The 25,034-nt window shown below is 37.0% G+C and overlaps 1 protein-coding gene across 2 annotated transcripts; it reads left to right on the top strand.

The window, feature by feature from the left end:
• The first annotated feature begins 438 nt into the window (after nucleotides 1-438).
• pkig (protein kinase (cAMP-dependent, catalytic) inhibitor gamma) lies at nucleotides 439-24,789 on the top strand. Of its 2 annotated transcripts, none has more exons than XM_051879989.1 (3): nucleotides 439-663; nucleotides 22,577-22,755; nucleotides 24,007-24,789. In XM_051879989.1, the coding sequence occupies exons 2-3, from the start codon at nucleotides 22,605-22,607 to the stop codon at nucleotides 24,087-24,089; spliced, it is 234 nt and encodes a 77-aa protein (XP_051735949.1). In that variant the 5' UTR covers nucleotides 439-663; nucleotides 22,577-22,604; the 3' UTR covers nucleotides 24,090-24,789. The 2 variants fall into 2 exon arrangements, with proteins under 2 accessions (XP_051735949.1, XP_051735948.1); XM_051879988.1 differs by lacking the exon at nucleotides 439-663 and adding an exon at nucleotides 5,197-5,461.
• Nucleotides 24,790-25,034: the final 245 nt, after the last annotated feature.

The following is a 25,034-nucleotide window of genomic DNA, read 5'->3' as shown; positions in this document are numbered from 1 at the left end:
CTAATAGCTGGCGAATGGAATAGTTTGTTTTCAGAGGCATAGTAATACTATTAAAAAACTTAATTACAATAAAAACACCCTACAATAATATATTCTAAAAAATATATAGCTTTCAAAAGTCATTCGCTTAATTTGTTTATTTTGCTGACAATGGTGGCTAAGTTGCCACAGTGTATAATAGAAACAATCACTGTAGTATGGTATTTTGGCGGAAACAGTGGTTACCATGGCAATTTAGTAAGGGTATTCAGCACGCGTAGTCACCTGCTCCAGCTTGGAAACTTGCTCCTTTTCATAAGTCTCTCCAAAACAAACATTTTCAAAATGCTAATTATTCAAAGTCACTGTTCAGCGCACAATTTTACTATGCAAGCAGCTCCGCGTGAACAAGAGAAGTGTTGTTATTGGTAAGAGAGCAGACGGAGTGTGATTGGCTGTGGGGTCACTCCATTTTGGAAACAGCTGTTTAAAGCCCTATTCCTCCTCATTGTTTTCAATAGACTGTCAGAGGAGCGTTGGATTTGATTTGGAATCTCGGAACAGATCAATAGAAATCCACTGAATCGGTGTGTGGAATGTGGGAAGAGCGTTTGGAAATGAAGGGGAATCCCGACCAAGAGTGAATGGCGTAGTAACAAGTGGAAGAAAGTGAAGCGGATCAAGGTTAGTGGTTGTTACAGTAATGATGGATGATTGCAGCCGACATAGTTTCGATAGTGAAACCACAGGCGTTTCAAATGTTACAAAACTCATTGACGCATTATTTTCTTGATGGTTTATGCTAAATATATATATAAAGATTGTGGTTAAATTGGAGTTTTGCTGTCATTTGTAACGCCTCATTGTATAGACTTCCAAGTATGGAGGAGTAGTGATGCAAGGTCTTATTTTGCTTAATTCTAACATTTATAATTCTACAAAATATCGAAATGCTCCTTCATCCAAATATATAGCTAGTTGATATTGGTCTGGGATGTTTTTCTTGGCCATTGTTTACTAGTAGCGTTTCCCAAGTGTTCTTGCAAAAAATATTCAGAGACTTTAAAGGGACCGTTCCCCCTAAAATTAAAATTGATCATGTTGTTCCATCTCTTCAATGACTTTATTCTGTGGACAACGAAAGAAGATGTTTGACAGTATGTAAAGGGTTGATAACCTCACTCTTTCAGTGACTCTTTTTCCACACAATGAAAGGCAGTCTGCCTGACAACATGAAGATTAGTGAATGATGACAGAATTTATATTTTTAACCATCCCTTTATGCAAAACCAGTAGCATCTTTTGGGCAAAAGCCTTTATATACTATGATATTTGCAAGAGGAGGAAGTGTCAGAGACAGCTCTCACATGCATAGATATTTTAAAGGTTAGTTTATCCAGAAAATGAAAATTCTGTTATCAATAAATCATGCTCATGTTATTCCATCTCAATAAGATTTTCGTTCATCTTTGAAACACAAATAAGACTATTTTTATTATTCTCTCATAATTTATTTATTTTTTATCTGTCCAACACACAAGTCCAAGCAACCAAAATTATCGTGTGCGTCAAGCAAATGCGTTTGAGCTTCCTTTTACCATAGTTGATGTGTATATTTATGTGTGTTGATCCCTGTTTACATGATAATAAAAGCCTAAATTTACTCTGTTCATTATATAAAGCGATCATGCCTTTTCAAAAGACTTGGTTTAAACCGCTTGCTTCATATGGATTTCGTTTACAATGCTTATTTGTTCTTTTTGAAGCATACAAATTGTGGTTGTGTGCAAAAGTAATGAGAGAATATTAAAAATATCTTTATTTGTTTCAAAGATGAACAAAAGTCTTGTGGGTTTGAAATGTATAAGTGATGACAGAATGCTTATTTTTTGGGTGAGCTATCCCTTTAAGAGCACTTTGCACGAGTTCAGCAGTAATGTAGTAACAACAAAGAGATCAGCCATGCCACTTTCAGCGGTTCAATCATATATGGACATTTTTATTGTGATGGAGTGCTCTGGCAGCACACTTGTGAAGATGTGCCAAAGACATTACACAAATCGCTTTTAGTGTATGTATGTGACCTGTTTACTTTGATCTGTGTATTTAATATGCAGTTTTTAGCTCTTTCCCCTTTGAGGAATCAGTTGATTAGGTCACAGGAGGAGGGACACTTGAGCTCCAATATATCATGGACTTGATTCACTGAGGCGTTTTGATGAGTCGCACATCAACAATGAACAATCCAAAGCGAAACGATCTAGAACAATCAGTTCATTGTCGTCAGCCTTTTAATTTTTCATAGTCATGTGAGCTGTGTAAATGTATCCGGACTATTCGTCTGAAACTAATTATGTAGAGTGAATGTTAATATTTAATGCTGCAATGGACATTAGGCTGTATTAAACAGATTGATTTGTGCTGTAATGAACTTTATGATATATGACTTAAACTGTCAGTTTGTACAACCAAGAAATCGCTGGTGTCTTTTGCTCTCATGAGCTTGGTTGTCCTACTTTCTATCTATGGCCCAACAACTTCACTAGCAACTGCTTTTTTCGGACCTCTGAGTCAAAAGATGTTATTCGAGCAAGTCATCATCCACTTGGCTTCTTCAGCTAGAATAGGTTGATTAAATGGCAGGTAGTGGTACTCAAAGATGTGTTGTGACTATTATCATTTATCATTGTGATGTAGCAGAAGCATTATCCTCTGCTGGCAGCACTGGGCTCGGTAAGTGCTCTCAGGCTATTTGCTTTAAGTGAAAAGTTCATTTGCATGACACGTCCAGGTCAGGCTACGGCAAGATTTTCGCATCAGTACTTGAGCCATTATTATGCCAGGGCTTTTGTGGTTGTTTTTGTTTCAATTTGTTTTCCTCTCTATTTTTATAAAGGTATTTTCTAGTTGGCCTAGCAAATAGGCTACTTAACTGTCTTGCATTTTGTTGATGCATGAATTTAATAAACTACTCTGCTCAAAGCAGAGGCTATTTGTGGGGTCTCCCACTGAGTAGGTTTGAATTTAAGCTGATGTAAACTTTTACTTGTAAGCTTGACAGAGTCATATTCGTTACCCTAAAATAATTTGGTGTGCACAAGTGCTTTGATTGAATTGCAGTACTACAATGTCTTGAGGGCCTCATCAACAAGGCTGTTGATATTATAACATTATTGCTGGGAAGCAATTCTCCACTCAATTATAGCCTGCTGAGAGCTGTACAGATTAGTATTATTATTGCACATGAAATTTATAGAATCAACAAAATGAATTTATACAACATAAAATATACGTATTCCAGAAAACGACAATGAATCAGGATTGACACCTTCTCATGTTTTTATTTATTTATTTTTTATTTTACTGTCCATTAACAGTTCTCTTGCTACATTTTCCACATATTTATGTATTAAAGGTTTTATTAATATTTTGAATTGGCTTTAATTTGAATATTTTCAGGTTTTCTTTTTTATTTTAGTTAAATTTTTAGTAATTTTGTAATGTGCTTTTGTAATTTTTTTTTTTTTTTTTACATTTTTAAATTAATTTTTTTTTAAAGGGTTAGTTCACCCAAAAATGAAAATTATGTAATTTATTACTCACCCTCATGTCGTTCCACACCCGTAAGACCTTCGTTCACCTTCGGAACACAAATTAAGATATTTTTGAAAAAATCCGATGGCTCAGTGAGGCCTGCATCGCCAGCAATAACACCTCCTTTTTCAAAGCCCAGAAAGCTACTAAAAACATATTTAAAACAGTTCATGTGACTACAGTGGTTCAAGCTTAATATTATAAAGCGACGAGAATACTTTTTGTGAGCCAAAAATAAAAAATGGCGACTACTAAAGTCGCTATTTTGTTATAAGGTTGAAGCGAATTAAAAGGGTGTTTGCAGTGAGCTGTTTACATTAATTTACAAAAGCTGTTTACTCGCATCATAAAAGCATTCTGAGGTGCAAGAACATTCTCAGACTCAGCCGAACACACGAGCGCTCTTCTTCATGAGCATTTGAGCATGCGGTTAAAAACTAGCCTAGAGCGCCATCTGCTGTTAAAAACTAAGCTTAAAATCAATTCGAGAGAGAATCGCAATGCATTCGGAAAATCCCAGAATTGATCCATGAATCGAGAAGCATTGATTTATTGTCGCAGCCCTAATATTTGTTACGCTGACAGACACTGCTTTCAAACACTTATTTGTTTGTTTGAGCGCTCTCTGAGCATCAAAGGTTTCTATTTACAGCATGTTGTTTTTTTTGTTTTTTGTTTTTTTTAGAAGTTTTGAGCATTGTAGCCAATCACAATCATATCTGAGTGCATAAATGCAATAGCCTATTGTTTAGCACCTACCTAAGTGCTAAACAATACATTAGTCAGAATATGCTTAAGGTTACTGGAAGCGCACAAGGTTTTGTTTTGTTTCTTTCGTTAGGACCAACAAAATGTGTAAAATGTAAAATTGTACAATTAAGACAGTTGTTTTTTTTATTTTTTATTATTATATTTAGAGAGATTCAGTTTATATTAATTCAGAGAGCTTGCGTTTTTAGAGATTGACAGCCTTAGTGATTATAAAGGGAGGCTCTTCTCTTGCTTTCTGTTTATTTTTCAGGCTGCTAAGTACACTGCAAAGTTTCTAGATTGACAACCATTTGTGTGATTGAATCAGAAACTGATTATTGTCATTGAAAACCAATGGATGAGACAAAACGGGACTTTTTTAAAAAGTATTTAATTCAACAGTTTTTGCCTTGGTACTGAGAACCGTGAAATTTTAATGGTAATTTTATTGGTACCAACTTCTGAAATTCTGGTCATGTGATAACCCTAATAATAATAATAATAATAATAATATTAACAAGATAATTGTATTTATTTATTTGTTAAGTATGGGAATTTGCATTTAACTTGGCTTAAAAACTGCCATGGCGGTTCTGACTGGAATATCGGCTTAATCAGGTTATAGTAATCGGGTTAACGTGTTAACATGCTTGCATCATTGAAATATGATCGAATTATGAAATTAATCTGAATTTTCATGTGCATGTAAACATGGTCAGCATGCCTTTCATGCACTTATGTGGGCTAAGGATGGCCAAAGCTGTTGGTCAGATTCATTCAAGCTGTCATTCAAAATTTGAAAGCTTCTCTCAGGATATGTTTGGCTTGTCTTCCTCTCTTCACAACTCTGAGCAAATCAAATCACTTTACGCCCACATCCTCCCTGATCTGTGGGAGAGAGGCGTGCTGCAGCTGTGTGGGATCCGTTCGCTGCGGAGAGAGAGAGAGAGAGAGAGAGACGGGAAGGAGAAAGAAAGAGGCAGACAGAAAGAGAGAGAATGAGAGGAGGCTCCCTTATAAACCCTAGGATCAGAGGACGCCGCTTTCTGTTTCTCGTGTGGATTAAAATAAAACTGCCTTTATTCAGGTCCTCGGAGAGCTTTGTAGCACCATGTCATTAGCGTTCAGAGTGCGTTTGGTAAGTAACTGAAGCTGTGTGCTTTGACTGTAAGTTTTCGATAATGGTTGTTAGCTTGAAGTATTGATAATTGGAAGTGAGAAGGGGTTAAAGATGGGGCAGCAAAAAGAGGAAACGTACAGTGACAGGTGGTCTTTAAGACTTCACAGCTGTTCAGCTTCATTTGCTTGTCCAGGACATTTCTTTTTAATTGCTGTCTGGGTTTAGCGGCTGTGGCCACTGGGTGGAAGATCTCGCTTGGATGTCATAAAAGTATCATAGAAAAGTATGCATTTCTGCCAGAGATGTTTTAACAAAAGGATGTTTAGTATTTCTTGTGTGTTCTTGTTTGAGTTTATCTTTTAATATTTTTTTTGGTGGGCCTGCAAATACAGTTTTGCAATTTACCGATACTTAGTTTAAAGGCCATTTTCTGGGTCTGTTTATGTTGTTTTTCGGGCTGCCAGTGAGGACAAAATCTCCATAAACCCTGAGGTTGACCATTCAGCGAACACCTCTGTCAGTGACATTCAAGAGCTGTTAAGTTATGCATAGTTTTTCTCATTTAAAAACTGTGCTGAGTTCTATAGATGCATATTAAAGGAACAGTTCACCCAAAAATGAAAATTCTGTTATCATTTACTCACCCTCATGTTGTTCCAAACCTGAATGATCTTCTTTTCTGTCCGAAACCCAAAAACAAGATATTTTGAAGAAGCATTTTTTGTCCATACAATTCAATTAAAGGCAATGGGGTCCAGAACAACAGTGAGAATTTTCATTTTTAAGTCGACCTTTCTTTTAAGCTTAATAAATATGTCTATATTCTGTTCATGTCTGTCTGCACACCAGATGCTCAGTGGTACTGTTTCTGGTTCTGTGTATCCTCCGCTCGCTCTGTCTCACAGTCAGACCTCGGGTGCAGGAGAAGGACATAAATGACAAGGACAGACGTAGCACCTGCTTCCTGTTAAGGCCATGTGTTGTTAAATGCAAGAGCAGAACTGGATGTGTCTAATGAGGTCCTGTCAAAGAGACAATATCCTGCCCTTTAGAGGGATAGTTCAGCCAAAAATGAACATTCTGTCATTATTTATTTGCTCTCATGTCATTCCACACCAGAATGTGTTTTTTTTCCCAAATATGTATATATTATGTATGTTGTAGAATATTTTCTCAGATGTTTTCGCTACAATAACAATTGATAATATTAAGAACCTCTGCTGCAGCTGTCATGACGTCAAACTCGCACCATATGACACTCAAGATGTTTGACTTCAAATTGTTTATTTCAGAGCTACAGCCCAAGAGAAGATTTTTTTTTTACTTATATTTCAGTCTGTTCCTTAAATTAGGTTATAGATTTTGCTATAATAAACATAATGTCTATAGAATATGGACTACTTTTTATAGTGTTTTTTTGACAAGTTTGGCAAGCCCCTGATCAGTATATGTAAGCAACCTATGTGAAAATTCTTTTTGTCTTAATTATTATGAGAATGTTATTGTAAAAAATAATGTCATATGGGTTTGAAACGACATGTGGGTGAGTAAATAATGACAGAACATTATTTTTGTGTGAACTGTTCTTTTCCTGATCATCTTTGTTATTGCTAAATATGACGATTGTTGTTTCTTTACATTTGAGGATCTTGTTTATCATTGACGTTTGTCTCTATGCTACTGTTTGCACAGTTTGTAATAGCAGGGTGCAGATGATGGTGAGCATATTTCTGTGTGTGGCATTTGGTTTGGATAGGTACTGTAATTTGTGTGCAAACCATTCATTTTCCAAGCAGCGTGATTATTTTCGGAAGGCGTATGACCTTTTGACTGTTTGTAGGCAGAGTTTTCATGTGCATAAGTGTTGTAAACCTCCAATCATCAAATGTTCTGGGACCATTTCACAGTCATTACTCTTGTACAGATTTTTTGCCTCAAGTTTTCACTTGTCCATAACAGTAGTGTGCTATATGTCAAGCCTACTGAAGACATAAAATGGCATTGTTTGAGACCGAACAGACTGAATCTAAGTCACTGAATATCTTCAACTCCATTGTAGTACTTAGTAAATCTTATTCATGCAATTTGAAAATGCATGAATATCCAAATTTGGTACATCACAATTGGTCAGGAGATACATGAAAACCAATGATGTTTTGCTTCATTGACTTCAAACAGTAAATCACTTAAATTTCAGTATTTTCATTGCACAAAGCTATTGAATTAGTTTAGAAGACTCAATTTTATGATGCCTTTTTTTTTTTTCTCCATTTTTGGAGCCTGACATTCCCTAGTCACTGTACAAAAGTTCTTCCGTGTGTGTTCCATGGAAGAAAGAGATTGAAATGACATGAACATGAGTAAATGTTAAAGAATTCTTGGGAGAACTTTAAGTTTTTAATCCTTCTCCAACATTCCCAGTCAAATAAACTCCCACTGTTTTCATCGGAACGGCACCACCTGTTCATGACTCGGCAAAGTTTCCTCCCTTCAGTCACTGTTGTCATAGTCTGTGATTCATGGGGAAATCCTAAACTCTTTTTGCACACTCCCTCTCTCTCTCGCCTCCATGCTGTGAATTTAATTGGGGAAAGAGCCACATAAAAACAATAAGTGGTAATTATGCCTCCAAACAAACAGCAGATTGATTCAAACATCTGATACTGTTTGGCTCAGACAGAAATTTGAACTCTCTCACTTAGCAAACCATTTTTTTCCCTGCTCATTTTCTGGCTGGGTGATTGACTGTGACGGCTGGCTGCAAACTGCATCATGTGCTTGTGCATATCACCGTAGCGGTGGAAAACATATGCCATCTTTCATTGACACACATGAGTTTTACTTCCTTTTAAAGTGGTGTAAAAAGGAAACCCTTTAGCAGACAGGAAAAATGATTGCTTAATAGAGACCTTTTCCTTTCTGCCCTCAGAACTTTTCAAAGTAAAACTCTTCTGTGCTTTCATTATGGAAAATAACATCTTTGGAAAATAACCTTCTGCATTGTCAGATGAGTTTGAGTTTTTACTTTTTATTCTTGCCTATTATAGACACTTATTGTATGTGAAGTAGGTAAGAATTTTTACCCTTTATCTTTATGAAGTCTGCATCAGCTGTTGTGGTTGGTGTGTTTCTTTCAAATAATGAGGCAAATACTTTCAGGCGTCCACCTGTGCTAGGCAAATAATGTTGTGACCATGTTGGATTTGGGTGCTTTGGAGTTATTAAAGAAGCATTTATGTCTTTGTGTGTCGGCTCTAAAGTTCAACGGTCTCAAACTGCTGTAACATTTGACTCGGTCTCCACAGTATCCTCATTATTATTTAATATTTGCTCTGATATCAAAAGGACTGATAGGCCACACAGGGAAATGAAGCCCATCAACTCCTGCATTAGTAAAGAGTCGGCGGTTCCACACCTTCATCTCCCCGAGCCTTTTTAAATGCTAACACTTTGTTTCATGAAATAACACCAAATACGCGCTCCGTCAAAGGGCCCTGTGAGCTATAAGCCTCCCGACATCAGTGCGAGAAAATGGCTTTAATCTCGATTCGGCTATCACTTCCAAATCTTCAGTTAATTGCTTCTTAGTGGCTTCGAAAATCTCAAATCTCTCGGTTGTAAAGTAGCAGTCCTTCGCTCAGCGCCCAGGGAGCTGAAAAGGTCTTGATGACATGAGAAAAACTTCCTCTTTTGCCTGACCGCAAACGTTCTGCATTAGCTTTGCAATTCTTGTCTTGATCCTCCATAAAATCCTCATGGATGGTGTGGCAGCAGTTCCGAGGCATTAGAGGAGGACGAATGAGAGTGAGTCACGTGTGGGTGACACCACAGTCTCATCCACAAGTAGCGTGACTGCGGGACTGGCAGCCTCTCTTCTTGCTCTCTCCACAGTGTTCATGCCACCTCCATGACCAATATGCCCATTACACATTTAAGAGCTGTCTTGTTTTACATGCAATCTGTCAGTGTTTGGCATTAAAAAGGCGCTTATAGGAATTTGGACATCTGATATAGGCAAACAGAATTTGAAGAAGACCCATATATCTCTTATATTTTATATGGGTACGTGCCATGATGTTTTTTTTTTTTTCTCTCTTAAGGCCCGTTCACACCAAGAACTATAACTATAAAGATGGCTATATTTGCATCCACGCCAATGAACGATAATGGTCTGTTTATTCTAAGTTCACGCGCGGCAGTTTCAGAGTGTGTACAACATGTTTTTGCTGTTCTTGTTGCGCTTGCACGGCTTTAACCAGCAGATATCATCAGCATGTTATGTTTCGAGTGAATAGCTAGTGTAATCGATCTAATCTAACAGTGAATTTAGCTGGCGAAGTCAATATAGTGGAAGGAAAATCAAAGCCTCTTTCACTGCAACTTCAAAGTTACACTGTTTGCTAGCCTAGCATAATGATCTCATCGTAAATACTTTTAATAATTATTCCAAGAGTATGACCAGTTGTTTTCCATATATCCATTTATTTTATTATATATATATATATAATTTTTTTTTTTTTTAAGTATCCTTGAAAATGGGGTTTGACTTGTCAAACAGTGGTGGCTTTTTCTGGACCTCGGCGATTAACTTCTTCTCTGCAATGTCGTCTGCCATTTTAAATGCGCAAGACCTTAAATTCGAATGGATTCTGATTGGCTGTCAGTGTTTTATCATTCAACAGCTGGAAAAAAAATCATTCTGAAAGTGATCCCAATGATATAGTTTCTCTATATCGTTGTCGTTATAGCTGTGGTGTGGACAGTGCTATTCTTTTATATTTATAATGATTTTTTTTAAAACTCTTTTTTTCATTATCTTTATAGTTATCGTTCTTGGTGTGAACGGGCCTTTACTTGTTTTTGTTTTTTGTTTACAGTTTACAATTTATTTACAGTCCCAGAAATGTATCAAAATCATCAATGTGGGTATAAATGAAGTCTAAATATCATTATCTCATTGGGTCTATACAAAAATGTAAAAAAAAAAAAAATGTTAAAATATAATAGTCACCAGTTATTGAGCCTTGAGGAGCGAGCAACTCACAAAATCCATTTCAAAATGACCAGTCTCTATCTTGTGGATCCTTGAAAATGTTGCTAATCAAGACCCCAACAGGAAGTAAATTAGACATTTGTGAGTTGGGAAAGGTGAGTTTACCTCCTACTGTTATTCAGATTTATGACATTTAATGTAGAACTAATTTCATGTTCATGTTTAGTTCAGTACTGTCATATGGAATTCAAACTGTTATGACTGTGAATTAAAATAACTTGTCCTGTGGTGTGACATGCTAAACTGAAACCATACATGCAGTTTTTCTAACTGTATTACAATTATTTCAATTATTATATCATTTTCATGAGTTCGTATTATTAGAGAGAATGAGTCTGAATATTTGTCAGACAGTGTTTTTATATTTTATATATTTTTAAGCTAAAATGCTATGCTATTTTACTTTTTCTTTTTGCTGTTTGTTTGCTTGATGACTTCTATCATTCATGATGACCACTATTTTGCTTTAGTGTTATTTGACACTTTGAATGTAATTAACTTTTTTGGAAAATACCTCCTCACATTTTAGGTGTAGTGGTTGTGTAATACACCAGCAAAGTTCGTTTGCGGTGGTCTCATAACCTTTTCCCTGGAGATGCTGAACGTGTGCTGGAAAATGTTACAGTATGCTGATAAGAGCCTGTGAAAGTGCAGCTGAAGTGCTTGGGGACCGTAAAGTTGGCATTTAAAAAGTCATGATAGCAAAAAATACTTGGCCGGTGGAAGAAGGTGACCGTTCCTGGTCCTGAGTAATATCACCGGCATGGAAATTCAGGCAATGGCCCTTTTGATGTTTCTTGAGGAAAAATAGATGTGGACACGCAAAGCAAGGCCCTTCAAAAGGAGGAAGGATACGTAGGACGACAGCAAAAAACTTTGAATTGTGAGATTTTTTTTTTTTTTTTTTTTCCCCCGTTGAAACCAATGCCAAACAGAAAAACAATGCCAGCACAATGGTGGCTATAGGGTGTTTCTTCCCCTTCTTGACTGAGCAGTCACTTACATCATGTGAACACAAAGTGTGTGTTCGTTCATTTGAGCTGTGGCTCATCTAAGTAAATAGGGGAGTGCTGGAGCTGGTGCACTTATCTCAAGAGCAGCTAAATGTGCTTGCTTCTTTAGACAGGCTGGAGTCTATTCAACTTGATTAGATGCAGCTCCGCAGTGTCCAGAAACTCTTCCATGATAAAGACAGAATATGGTACATTTTTCAAGCTCACTTTATTCCTTGGGAGCTATTATATAAACTTTGTTTTCTTGCCCAAATCTGGAGCTTTAAACATAGCATCAGCAGACTTCTTCATCTTAAATTCCTTTTTAAAAGGGCTGAAATTCTTGCTGTCAGCAGAGTGTGTATGTCTGTCTAATGAAAATAGAAAAGGATGGTTGTGTCATTTCTGTGTATGAGCTTGTCTCATTTGGGTATTTCTACTTGGGCATTTTTTTTCCCATAATAACCCACGGTACACAAGGAAATGCGAGCAGCGATATATCAGTCTGGTTGGCATATTTCTATCACAGATTGAGTGTCGGTCTTGTGGTGGTATGTGATTAAACACTAAACAGGCTGCCAAAAATGGCTTTTGAGATGTATTACTGTAACCCTCATTTTGTTTGTTTGATCATTGGTTTGTTTGTACGTTTAGTCGTTTATTTATTTGTGCTTTCATTTGTTTTTGTCCGTTCAGTATACTATTACTCTACTATAGTTCATCCTTTAATTTGTCGGTTTATTAATTTGTTAATTTATTCGTTTGTTCAATCAGTTATTAATTTGTTTATTTGTGCTTTCATTTGTTCATTTAGTAGTTAATTAATTCGCAAATCAGTTTGTTCGTTTGTTCATTCATTTATCCGTTTGTTTGTTCGATCATTGGTATGTTCAGTTGTTTGTTTTAATATTGTTTTATTCTTTTTTTTTTTTGTTAATTTGGTCTTTTTATGGTCTTTCATTTGAATTTGTTTGTTACTTTATTTCATTGATTCATTCATTAGTTTATTCATTTGTTAATTTATTAATTAAATTTGTTTGTTTACTTGTTCATTTATTCATTTGTTTGTTCATCCATAATCAAAATGTGTGTGTTTGTGTGTGTATAAATACAATGTAGGGTCCAACAGTCTGAGCTCACATTGAAAATTCGGTAACACTTTATTTTACAATACCGTAACAGTAAATTATGCATAATTACACATAATTAACCCTAAACCAAACCCTAACCCTAACTGTAACTCTATAGTAAGTACATGTAGTTAATTAATAGTTCTCAGTACTTATTTGAGTAATTACAATGTAACTACTCAAATTTACATTTTACCTTAAAATTATAAACTAAACAAAAATAACTTTAATTTGTGCTTATTCAAGGGCTGGCAAATTGTTGGCAGATTCAGCTGCATTTTTAAATGCAGGTTTATTCCCTTAGGAAATGGCCACTGTTTGTTAGGGAATACTGCTACCACCACCATGTTTTTATTATGCTCAGAGGCACAGAGTGTCCCATGTAGAATTGTAGCAGTAGACTCGTGTCCTCCGCTGGGCACTCAGGCCTTTGTTGATAATATCAGTAAGAGCTCTTGTTACACTCTGTTCAGAAGATCACCCATTCATCAGCAAGGATGGAGGACTATAAATGAAACCTATTTGCTTTACAGGTGTGCTGATTCACACTGCATTCATGGCTGCAATAATAGGCTCCCACAGCTGTACTGTACCGTTATATGATTAGAGCATCACAGTAACACAGAGAACAAAGAAACTTTTTCATCCGTTATTGACCGTGCTCATGTTACAGCAGGTTTAATGAGATTAGTTTGCAGTAGCTGAAAATTGGCGGCCTTTCAGTCCAGAAGTGATCCGGGTAAAGATCAAGTGTCTTGAGTGAACTACAGTGAAGGCCGCATTTACATTACATGGTTGAAGTGACTCAATTCTGATTTTTTTTTTTTTTTCCCTGCCATGTGGCACAAATCGGATATGACCCATGAACGTCTAAGCAGGAAAAAAAAAGCACATGGATTTTGATATTCTCAGATCGGTTTCAGGCTTCATTCATATGTAGAAATAAATCTGATATGAATTGAATATGTGCATTTTGAGTCTGCCATGAAAGCGGACAGATCGGATATTCCCCTGTCAATGTGAGTTGTACGTCATTGGAAAAAGCAATGTGCCGAATGATATCAACTCACAGCGATTACAGCAGCGATCATTGCTATATTCGCCCAGGCTGCAACAAGGGCTCTCCTTTGTGGAAAGAAAAAGCTTGTATTATCATTTCATCTTTGTCCATTGCAAATTGCACCATTTTTACTTCCTTTTCGGCCTAAGCTTTTCTGGGTCAGTATGTCTACCTTGGGTTGTTTCGCCAAGTGTATAGTCTAAATCCAGATATCGGATATGGGACACTTTTAAGAGAAGATGTAAGCTGGTCGTCGTCATCGTCGTCAAAAAAAAAAAAAAAAAAAAAAGTCAACAAATTGGAATTGGGCATCAAGACCTGCAGTGTAAATGCGGCCTAAGTCCCTTGCATTTATGGTTCATCTCCTGCTTTTGAGGACTATAGGTCTCTTGTCTCAAGAGCCCCATCTTATCCTTATCCAGTTCCGGCCTGTATGGAAGAGGCTCTTTATTGACTGAACAGTTTGCTGAGAGTAACTGCATGCACTTTCAAGTCAGGGACTGATGGAAGCAAGCAGTTATGAGCGAAAAGTAATTAAACCATCCATGTAATTGCTTAGGCATATATTGACACACCCTGTGACCGTTTTGATGGACTAGAGAGCACCGGAGATTCACTCAATATGTATTCCTGTTGGTTTCTACATTCGAAAGCCACATAAATATTGGAGATGAGCATATTTTTCCATAAATTGTATTAGCTTGTGGTCCGGTGTAATGATATTAACCTCAGATTCTTTTTACTTCCCTTTGAGTGTGCATTCCTGAGTCTCAGTCTGACTCTGAACACTTTGCTTTTCATGGAAGTGTCGTTTCCTCCCGAGGATAGTAAATTGTGCTATTTGTGGTCTAGAATGTCTTTCCATCACAGCCATAATGTTGATAATTAAGACAGATAATTTTACCGAAGGGCCATATATGGTGTTTTCTAGGAACCTGGTGGTGTGACGCAGGCTTCATTAACAGAGGAAAGTGACATCATTTCTGAAAGACCAGTGAACTCTAGAGAAAAGTGCCCGTATTTTCCCTGGAGTCTGCATTTGTTGCTCTTTCAAGTATTATTTGATTCTTTTTCTCTCTCTCTGAACTTTTTAATTACATAGGCTGCATTTTCTACGGTACCTTTAAGACGTATGTATATATAAATGATTTCTATTATGATTGGACTTGGATAACCTTTCACATACAGGAGTAGTAACTTGTGCGTGGACCAAGTTGCTGAGTATGAAAAATGTTTTGTAATGTCAATGGATCAGTGATCTCCGTGAAGATCTAGTTGGCAGACTGAGTGGCTGGATTTCATTCTCATGATGGGGCCTAATATTTCATGATTTGTCCAAATATGGAAATGAGCAATGAGTTTATGTACCCAGTGGGCTGTGCAGACTGTTTAGACAGTGGACATATCCAAACATCTAGTGAGAGTAAAAGCGGGACTCTCTCTTTCACTGCTTTTCTGTTGTTGTTTTATTTAATTTAAATAAAGGCTAAACCTGAATTTGTCATTTGTTTAGGACTGCTGGCGACACAGAACTCATGTAAATGATAAATGTCAGCACTCAAGTTGGTGTTTTTGTAAGGCTCTCGTTCTTAATCCCACGAGGACTGCAGGCTGAGGGTGAGCTGTGCTGTTTTTCCCTCAGGTATGTGAGGTGTTTTGGTGATATTCAGGGATTTGTGCGCACACCTGCGTTGTTTGTCCTCTTGACACTACCTACAGCTGCTGTTGACTCCCGTTTCCTCCCACTTGTGATGTCATCTGCAAATAAAACATTTGGTTCAGGAAGATGGGCCACATGCAAGGGTAAATGTATCAAATTACCTTTAGTGAGCCATAGTGTAACTTTATTGTAATGAAATTTGGGAGAGTAAATGGAAAGTAACTGAACACTCTACATTTGAGCCAAGCAAAGCAACAGCCCCCCCATTGCCAAATAAACTCACTAAATATAGAAGCTCTCACTTTATGATTCCCAGGCTTGAGCACTATGTATATCTTGATATCAGATAAGTTAAAATTGTAGATAAAACATCCAACATAATAACTACCATTCAAAATTTTGGGGTTGTTTTTGAAAGAAGTCTCTTATATGTTTAAGGCTGCATTTATTTGCTCAAAAATATGGTAAAAACAGTATTCTTGTGATTTTATATTATTACAATTTAAAATAAATTTTCTTTAATATATTTTAAAGCAGCATCATTACTCCAGTCTTCAGTGTCACCTGGTTCTTCAGAAATAATTCTTATATGCAGTAATGTTGTCAAAAGTACTGACCTCGATACTAAATCTTTGCTGAAATTTTAAAAATGTGACGCTTTGAGCGCTGTTGAGTGGATTCGTAAACACCTCTGATTGCCAATTGTGTTCATGTGCTTATCAGACATGTCTGTGATTGACTACAATGATCAACACTTAAAAAAACATGTCGTAAATAGACATCAGTGACGCTCTTTGAGCGCTTAGACAGATACACAAGCTTTCAAAACGCTTTCATATTCAAACACTTCCGTGTGCTTTCATACGCTCCCGTGCATTGATCATTGTAGCCAATCACAGACATATCTGATGAGCGCATGAACACAAAGGCCAATCAGAGGTATTTATGAATCCACTCATCAGCGCTCAAAGCTTCACATTTTTTTTTAAATTTCAGTACCGACTTGGTATCGCAGTCGGTTCTTTTAACAACACTAATTGATTTGGTGTTTAAGAAACATTTCTTATAATTATCAGTGTTGAAAACAGTTGTTGCTTCATATTTTTCTGGAAACTATAAGTGAATATTTTTTTTTTTTTTTTTTTTTCCCTCCCACTTTTGAATGTGTGTGTGTGTGTGTGTGTGTGTGTGTGTATTCCCATGTTTTTGGGTGATGGGCAAACCTTTTGCAATTCAGTTTGATGTTCCAGTAGTACAGTAACTTTACACTGTGTTGCCAGATATCAACTTGAAATGTTAAAGGGTTAGTTCACCCAAAAATGAAATTTCTGTTATTAATTACTCACCCTCATGTCGTTTCAAACCCGTAAGGCCTTCATTCATCTTCGGAACACAAATTAAGATGTTTTTGATGAAATCTGTGAGGGTTTTTTTCCCCCATAGAAAGCAACGTAAGTACACCAGAGCCAGCCAATAATGAGCCAGCGTTCTGACGTAGAACCTGAAAGCGCTACACTGTGTTTACTACATCAATAGCATAGGAGACTGACAGGGCAGAGAAGAGATTGTTGAATAAAGTTGTTATTTTTGTTATGTTTTTGCGCACAAAAAGTATTCTCGTCGCTTCATAACATTAAGGTTGAACCGCTGTAGTCACATGGACAATTTTAACGATGTTTTTACTACTTTTCTGGACCTTAAATGTGGTAATTACATTGCTTTCTATGGGGGATAAAAAAACCTCTCGGATTTCATCAAAAATATCTAATTTGTGTTCCGAAGATGAACAAAGGTCTTACGGGTTTGGAACGACATGAGGGTGAGCAATTAGAGACAGAAATTTAAATTTTGGGTGAACTAACCTTTTAAACTTTTTGGCTTTTTATGAAAAGACATTATTATGTGCACTTTTCAATAGAGCACAGCTTGTGTTTTGTTGGGGAAGATTCTCTTTAAAAGCGTCATGCACTTTGTGTGACACTTTCTTGAATTTGTCTCTTCTCTGGGGAGTCCAGCTCTCTGCAGGCCACTGTTCCAAATTCTTCTTCAGCTGCTGTGACCCCAGCCTGACCTTTATTGACCTAGGTTATTTTTTATTGATGTGACCCATCTGCCTTATTTACCTAGGACATGTGAGCGCTAGTAATTATAGAGGCTATGGAAACAGGTTGATATTTGGAGAACATGCCAGCAAAGTTTGCATGAAAGTGAAATTGGCTTACACTTCTCAAGGTCCTGGCCGAAAATGAGGTTGGCGTATCAGGTAACTGACATGCTGGTGCTGGCAGACATTATGTGTAATGACTCAGCCTGCTAAAACACACAGTGGTCTGTGTTGAATGTGCACAGGCTGTGATATGATAGCAAACAGTTCAGGAAAACACAGATCCTGTTCATTGTGATGCTAAATTATGTAAACCATAGCCATGTGGAGCTTCCTTGAATATTGCTGAGTTCCTTTAGGGTAGTAGAGTTTATGCTAAATAATTCATGGCTACTTTTAAATGACCATCACTGGATGGCTTTTTGAAATTAGATAGTGTGGTTATGTCATCTAGCAGGGGCTGAATGAACTGAACCAGCCAAACTTTGACCCCCTTGATCCACAAAAGTGAGGTGTCCAAAAGTTAACTTCTGTTGCAACACATTCTGACATGGACATCCTTTGGTCTTTGCAGAAATCTCTTTGTTCAGCTCCACACATTTGGGAATATATAATCACTACTTTTCAAGTTAAAGTCCCTCCCACTTTTTTAGATTGTTCGTACACCCCTGATTTGTTCAGCAGTACTGGAGCATTTTAGAATAATAGAAAGGAAGCGAGAACTATAAAAAGAAGGAGAAAAAAAAGAGGAGGGTTGAAGGATGAAAAGAGAAATACAGGGATGGAGAGAGGTGATTCAAGGGAAGGAGAGATTCAGAAAGGAGGGATGAGAAGTGAAGACCAGCACTATGATTTATACCCTATAATTTTCTCTGCCTGTTGCTCCCTCACACCTCCCCCTCTGCTTCCAACACATAGCATCACATTTATTTGTATTTGTTGTCTTTCCCTCGCCCTCTCACATTCCTCTGGAATATCCCTTCTTCTGTTCTCCCATCTCTTCAGACAGACCAGCTGTACAGATTCAGAGTGGCATTTAGAGTCACAACTTGCATAAAGTCAACAATAGTATTTGCAGCCCAATGTGACGCATCTTTGAGTGAAACAGGACATGCAATAAGATGAAAATGAAGGACGGAACTTGATTTTATCCATCATTGGATCTTGAAAAGTGGTCTCTAAATGGCAAGTGGTTGGTGATGTCAGCTGAAAAAGAGGAAAGACATTTGAGAGATGAATGAATTGATGTGATTTGGTAAAAAAGAAATTTAATCAAGTAATTGCTCAAAAGTGGCAGTAAGGACTTTTACATTGGAAAAAAAAAAAAAAAAATCAAATAAATACTGTTCTTTTGAACTTTCTATTTTTACAAAAATAGAAAGTTCACATTTATAGCAAGTGATTGGACTACTGCTGATGGATAATGAATGATTTGTTTAATTCATGGTTTTTATATCATGGCCGTAAACTCCCATTTCGGCCAGGAAAGTTTTGATGGCATTTTCTTTTCATGTTACCTCCATATAATGCCTGTATATGGGTCAAAGACATGACGGGTAATTTTTTTTTGTTTGTCCAAAGGCCTTAATAAAAAACAAAGATATGACATCCAAAGTATGTAAGGTAGTACAGGTGCTACATATAAAGGTATTTTAAAGATTTTTAAGTGTCAAAAGGTCATTCGGTTTAACCAACCAAAGGCCAATGCAGCCATTTCATTTGTGATTTAAAATATCTAAAAATATAATAAATGTGTGTGTGTGTGTGTGTGTGTGTGTGTGTATATATATATATATATAAATTTTTTTTTTTATTCTGGCATGATTTTATAACATCCTATATCAACATAGTGCAAAATGGTATTAAAATTATGTGTTTGTTATAAGAAAGAATGTCCGGAAAAATGAATTTCATTGATGTAATTTGGAGTAACCAATATAAAGGGACCATTTTGGATCAAGTCATGCGGTCAGTATCATGTGACAGGATGTGACATCATTCAGACACCTGCAAAGGACCACATGGTCATGAAGCAAAGTTATTAACTCTCTTTTAACTATTGAAAAAAATCAAAATGTTTTTACTTTATCATCATACGCATGTCCCGAAACATCAGGTCATTCGGTACAACCGCTATAAAACATGGAAAATGTTGTAATGTTTTAAAAACTTGTACTAAATATAAAATATTTGATTGTCCTTTTGTTAGCTAGCTAGCAAGATAACTAGCTAGCTAGCTAGATATCAGCCTGTTAGCATTGTTTAAAAATATTGTCATTTGGTATAGCCAAAAGTGTCATTCGGTAAAACCGAAATTTTGGTAAAACCGAATTACTTTTTGGTGACAAATTTTGTCCATATTGTAAAAAATGACAAAAGCAGTGTTAATTGATTATAAAAACCACATAATCTCATTGTTAACACTTAATAAAACTTCAAAATTAATTATCTCCATTGTTGTTGTTTTTTACACTTTTAAAAACCTTATTCATCAATGACCCATGTATATGTAGTGTTGCTAGTGTTGTAACGCTCCTTGTTTATGTAACCGCTATAATTCTGCTGTTCCATAAGCGCCATCTACTGGCTAAGAGTGTATTTGCATATTCACTTATTTTTTTGATCCATTATTTGATCCATACATGCTGCATATGTGTATATATATATATAATATTATATACACACACACACACACACACACACACATTATATATATATATATATATAAAAGTTGATTTATTTCACTAATTCCATTCAAAAAGTGAAACTTGTATATTATATTCATTCATTACACACAGACTGATATATTTCAAATGTTTATTTTTTTTAATTTTGATGATTATAACTGACAACTAAGGAAAATCCCAAATTCAGTATCTCAGAAAATTAGAATATTGTGAAAAGGTTCAATATTGAAGACACCTGGTGCCACACTCTAATCAGCTAATTAACTCAAAACACCTGCAAAGGCCTTTAAATGGTCTCTCAGTCTAGTTCTGTAGGCTACACAATCATGGGGAAGACTGCTGACTTGACAGTTGTCCAAAAGACGACCATTGACACCTTGCACAAGGAGGGCAAGACACAAAAGGTCATTGCAAAAGAGGCTGGCTGTTCACAGAGCTCTGTGTCCAAGCACATTAATAGAGAGGCGAAGGGAAGGAAAAGATGTGGTAGAAAAAAGTGTACAAGCAATAGAGATAACCGCACCCTGGAGAGGATTGTGAAACAAAACCCATTCAAAAATGTGGGGGAGATTCACAAAGAGTGGACTGCAGCTGAAGTCAGTGCTTCAAAAACCACAACGAACAGACGTATGCAAGACATGGGTTTCAGCTGTCGCATTCCTTGTGTCAAGCCACTCTTGAACAACAGACAACGTCAGAAGCGTCTCGCCTGGGCTAAAGACAAAAAGGACTGGACTGCTGCTGAGTGGTCCAAAGTTATGTTCTCTGATGAAAGTAAATTTTGCATTTCCTTTGGAAATCAGGGTCCCAGAGTCTGGAGGAAGAGAGGAGAGGCACACAATCCACGTTGCTTGAGGTCCAGTGTAAAGTTTCCACAGTCAGTGATGGTTTGGGGTGCCATGTCATCTGCTGGTGTTGGTCCACTGTGTTTTCTGAGGTCCAAGGTCAACGCAGCCGTATACCAGGAAGTTTTAGAGCACTTCATGCTTCCTGCTGCTGACCAACTTTATGGAGATGCAGATTTCATTTTCCAACAGGACTTGGCACCTGCACACAGTGCCAAAGCTACCAGTACCTGGTTTAAGGACCATGGTATCCCTGTTCTTAATTGGCCAGCAAACTCGCCTGACCTTAACCCCATAGAAAATCTATGGGGTATTGTGAAGAGGAAGATGCGATATGCCAGACCCAACAATGCAGAAGAACTGAAGGCCACTATCAGAGCAACCTGGGCTCTTATAACACCTGAGCAGTGCCACAGACTGATCGACTCCATGCCACGCCGCATTGCTGCAGTAATTTCGGCAAAAGGAGCCCCAACTAAGTATTGAGTGCTGTACATGCTCATACTTTTCATGTTCATACTTTTCAGTTGGCCAAGATTTCTAAAAATCCTTTCTTTGTATTGGTCTTAAGTAATATTCTAATTTTCTGAGATACTGAATTTGGGATTTTCCTTAGTTGTCAGTTATAATCATCAAAATTAAAAGAAATAAACATTTGAAATATATCAGTCTGTGTGTAATGAATGAATATAATATACAAGTTTCACTCTTTGAATGGAATTAGTGAAATAAATCAACTTTTTGATGATATTCTAATTATATGACCAGCACCTGTATATGTATATTACACACACACACACACACACACACACACACACACAATTAAATTATTCATTTTCTTTAACTTTGCTGTTGGTTTTTTAAAACTTTTTTTCCCACTGTGTTTTGACATTTGTAGAACATAAACCTTTAATATTATGCTGTCAATTAAAGAAGTAAAGTGAGTGCGTTACTTTTGAAATGTTACCAGCAGCATGGGTTAAAAGTAAATGGGATAATTTTTTTCATTTCATTTTGACTTAGAAGAAACTTGTTGAGTAGTGAGTGAGTAGCTAATGTGTTTTGGATGCATTCTCTGGGAGGATTCCTCTCTCAGCATAATGCCCACCCATGACTCTCCTTCTGAAAGCAGTTTGAGCTCTAAAAAGTGTCTAATCGATCGCTTTGGGTTTTATCTCTTGTTTGCGTGCCAATAAGGCTCCATTTGCAAGCTTGCACTGATACTTGCAAAAAACTCCTAGTGTAAACAAGCATGAAAAGAATGACGAATGCATCCAGGGTTGGATGAATGCTGTTAGCTCTCTTATATAATTAGGCCATGAAATGAGTTCAGCGGCTGAATCTATTAACTTTAGCGTTGAAATAGAGCCCCTGAAGTAATAATTACTCCAATTCATCAGACGGCGTGTTCTGTCATGGGCATTACTGAACTGAGAGATTCACGGCTTTTTCTCTGTCAGGATTTTCCTTTTCAGAGCTCATTAAATGGAGTTTTTAGTCCAAATTTTGGTTGATTTTCTTTCTTTCTTTCGTTCTTTAGTTCTTTTGTTCGTTCTGCAGACAGTAAATGTTCTACCTTTTTGTCTGTCTTGTTTCTTTCAGGTGTAATGAGAGGGCAGTTTGTGAGCAGATGATGGACGTTGAGGCGTCATATTCAGAGTTCATAAACTGTGATCGTACCGGTCGCAGGAACGCGGTGCCAGACATTAAAGGAGAGGCAGCAGTGGTGGGGACCAGCGAACTAACCAAAGACATGGCTCAGATAGACCTGAAAGCTGCAGGTACGTCATACACAGAGCTTTAGAGTACATCTTGCAAGACAGCACCTGTATTGAAATTTCTCCAACAGTCTCTTCTTCTTTTCCTCCTCCTCCTTTCTTCTTCATCTTCCTCCTCATAATCATCCTCTTCCTCATTATCCTACTCTATTCTACATCATCTTCTTAGTCTCCTCCTCCTTTTCCATCTTCTTCGTCATCAACATCTTCCCCTCCTACTTAGCCTTCTTCATCATCTTCTTTTTCTTCCTGCACAATTCTCCATTTCAAACGTTTTGTAAATAATTTCAGACTTGTGTGGACTTCAGACTATTCATTTGTGGTTTTATACTAACAGTATACTTTAAAAAAAAAAAGTGATATTAAACTTTCAAATCTTTTTCTTTTATTAAAATGTTCAGTTTAAATCTAAGCCAATGTAACAGACAGAAATTATAGCATCTGTCTTGTATTTATTAGCATGAAGAGTTGTCATTGGTCCTCTTTCTTGGATCTAATTGATTATACATTTTTACACTGAAGTGTGTCATTATGAAAACAAGAAAAAATGTAAAAGTGAAAACTATAAAGTGGCTATGAAAGCTAAACTTACCAAAACCTTTAACTCTATGCACTAATATTTTCTTCAGTACTTTTTTTTTTTTTTTTTTTTTTTTTACACTCTGACAGTAATTCATATTAGTAATTCTGCACAACCAGTGCTGCTCATGTGATAAAAGAACTGATAATGTCTCTTGACTGCCAGTGGTCTATTAGGTCATATTTATCATGCAACACTGCATCCGTATGGCCCCGTAACTACTGGCTTTGCGATAAAACACATTACAAGTGTCGTTCACAAAAAAGGATGTGAACCAAAGACTTTTACTAACCTTTCTTTCAAAATGCCCCTTAATTTATCCAGGACACGACTCTGTAAGGTCACAGTGTCCAGATTGAGCACAAATAGGCTTGGTGAGGTTCAATGGAGGCTGTCACCACTGACAAAGATTTATTATCTGCCCTCTCAACAATAAGCACTTCCTTGACCGTTTCCTATTCGTATGGGAACTTTTCAACTCTTTCCTACTGAAATAAGAGCTGCATCTGTCTCTATTTGACCTAGTTTCCTTAGTTCACATTCTTGGCACCATTTTATCTCTGAAATAACCTGAGACTTTCCCATGACCATGAGGACCCTGTCAAGTATGTGTAGCTGGGGATGCGCACATGTAATGTTGTGGCAATACGTTTTGTCATATCTGTGTCTTGTAGAGGGAGATGCTTCTGGATCTCCAGCCCCTGATACAGAGGCCTCCGGGAGCCAGGACAATCAGGGGACAGAGGGACCGTCATAAGGATAAAGAATGACCTGGAGGAGAGAGGAAAGCTGAGGAGTTCTCTCCTTTTCTCATCAAAATTCTCCTCATCTTTGCTCATCGGGCAGCAGTGAAGAGTTCCTCTCATAGACTGCCATTAAGGTGGATGTCCACCCATTGCATGCTGTTGAGTGCCTAAGAGACAGATGGAGAAGACACTGCCTTTGCAAACACCACTAAATGGGACGAATCTGTCAAGGACTGTATTCATTCACAGCGCTGAGTGAGGGGGAAGTTGTTTTTTCTTACAGAGGTTGAACAGAAGCACAGGCGTTTTGATATTTTTCCAACCTAAACTTAAACTAAACAGTTCAATCTCATGTTGAGCTACTGTATACTATAAAGTACCAAATATAGCCTTTTTGTTACAGCCTATGACATGGATGGCTCAATTTTATTTTATTTTCTTTTTTAAAACAATGACCACTACAGTTGAAGGAGGTCTGATTATATTCTCAAATATTGCCTGAGGTCAGAAGAGATTTGTTTCTGTACTTCATTACATACTGTAACACAAATGTAACTTAACAATATTTATGTAGTATCTAAGTTACTGCTTTCTGCTTCTGACACTGTTTTGTGGTTTTTGTCAAACTCTCAAGAAACACTTGTTGAAACACATTGCATTTATATAGTGACTATAAATGGAAGTACCTCAAAATAAACAGGAATGACGTTATTTCGCTTTCAGTGTCTTAATTCAGTGTATTTGGGTACACATTCGGCCACTGCCGATGGGTGTAGGGAAGTTGTGATGGATGTAATGAATAATCATTGTACTCACAAAATAAATAAATATGTGGATTTTAGTTTAAATTATACTTTTACCCGAGTATAATCTTGAAGCTTTAGTCCATTAAACGGACATGGAATTTGTTTTTTTACGTAAACGCCGTGTTTTGAACGCCATGAAAGTAGCGTCGG

The sequence above is a fragment of the Ctenopharyngodon idella genome, chromosome 22, assembly GCF_019924925.1.
Source record: "Ctenopharyngodon idella isolate HZGC_01 chromosome 22, HZGC01, whole genome shotgun sequence".
Classification (NCBI taxonomy): Eukaryota; Metazoa; Chordata; class Actinopteri; order Cypriniformes; family Xenocyprididae; genus Ctenopharyngodon; species Ctenopharyngodon idella.
This window is presented reverse-complemented; position numbering and strand designations above follow the sequence as displayed.